We start from the raw sequence: 1,227 nt of genomic DNA on the forward strand, positions 1-1,227 counted from the left end.
TGCTGCTGCTTCTTCTGTGTCTTGCTGCACTCGCATCTCTGCTGCAGTTGCTGCTGCAGCTGCTGCTGCAGTTGCTGCTGCAGCTGCTGCTTCCATGTGTCCCTCTCGCTACTGGCAGCCTCAAGGCGTAGGCGCAGCTGTTTGTTTGTTTGCTGCAGCTCTGCTGCTGTTGCTGCTGCTGCATTTGTTGATTGCTGCAGCTGCTGCTGCGCTGCAGCAGCAGCTTTGAGCTGTGCATGCATGGATGCGCTGCGGGATAAGGCGCACAACAGTTTTTTCTCTGCTGCTGCAGCAGCACTTTCTGCTGCTGCTGCTGCTGCTGCACCTTCTGCTGCTTGCTGCTGCAACTCGTTGTTGGCTCTCTCCTGCGCTATCAGTAGCTGCGTCTTCACTATAAGACTCGCCGTTGTCTGGGCGAGTCTCTGCTGCAGCTCCCAGCAGCTGGCGCTGCAGCTGCAGCAGCACCTGCTGCTCCTGCTGCTGCTGCAGCAGCAGCCACCGTTACTGCGGCTTGCAGCAAAGCGAAACGNCAGCACCTGCTGCTCCTGCTGCTGCTGCAGCAGCAGCCACCGTTACTGCGGCTTGCAGCAAAGCGAAACGACTTGTGCTGCCGACCCCGTTGCTTCTGGGTATCTGTAGCAGCAGTTGAAGATGCTGCTGCTGCTGCTGCTGCTGCTGCTGCTGTTGCTGCTGCACCCAAAGGCCCGCGACCGGCTGGTAGCAGGTGCGTGTTGCGTGCTGCGGCATCGATCGCAACACCGCCTCCCTGTGTTTGTGCTGCTGCTGCTGCAGCAGTTGCTGCTGCTGCTGCTGGTGCTGTTCGTGCTGCTGTTGCTGCTGCTGGTGCTGCTGCTGCTGTTTCTAGAGAGTCCATCAGCTGCTGAATGTCTTCCGGCACCTCCAACACCCAAACATCTTTCGCTTTCTTTTGCTGCTGCTTGACGCTCTGCTGCTGCCGCGCGCTGCTGGCATACCTGCTGCTGCTGCTGCTGCCTCTGTCGCTGCTGCTGCTGCCGTTGCCTTCACTGCAGCTGATGCTGCTGATGCTGCTGCTCCCCCGGAGCCGCGTTTTGGGGCGAGCCCGTCGGTGGCGGCCGCGGCGAAACCTATTAGGTCGTCCTGCTGCTGCTGCTGTTGCTGCTGCTTCTGCTGCTGCGTGTTTGTGCTGCAAGGAAGAGAGAAAGGTAAACTGCTGCTGCATCTTATTAAGGAGATCGTTGAGTTGCT

The 1,227-nt window shown here is 59.3% G+C and overlaps 1 protein-coding gene across 1 annotated transcript; it reads right to left on the reverse strand.

Moving 5' to 3' along the window:
- Positions 1-391: 391 nt before the first annotated feature.
- Positions 392-1,201, reverse strand: EMH_0072060 (uncharacterized protein; the record flags this gene model as incomplete). The annotated part of the gene is given in 2 exon segments (XM_013499167.1): positions 392-527; positions 531-1,201. Coding segments are annotated over 2 exon segments (807 nt in total).
- Between the last annotated feature and the right edge of the window lie 26 nt (positions 1,202-1,227).

This window comes from Eimeria mitis, genomic scaffold (genome assembly GCF_000499745.2).
Source record: "Eimeria mitis Houghton genomic scaffold, Emh_scaff4059, whole genome shotgun sequence".
In the NCBI taxonomy this organism is placed as follows: domain Eukaryota; phylum Apicomplexa; class Conoidasida; order Eucoccidiorida; family Eimeriidae; genus Eimeria; species Eimeria mitis.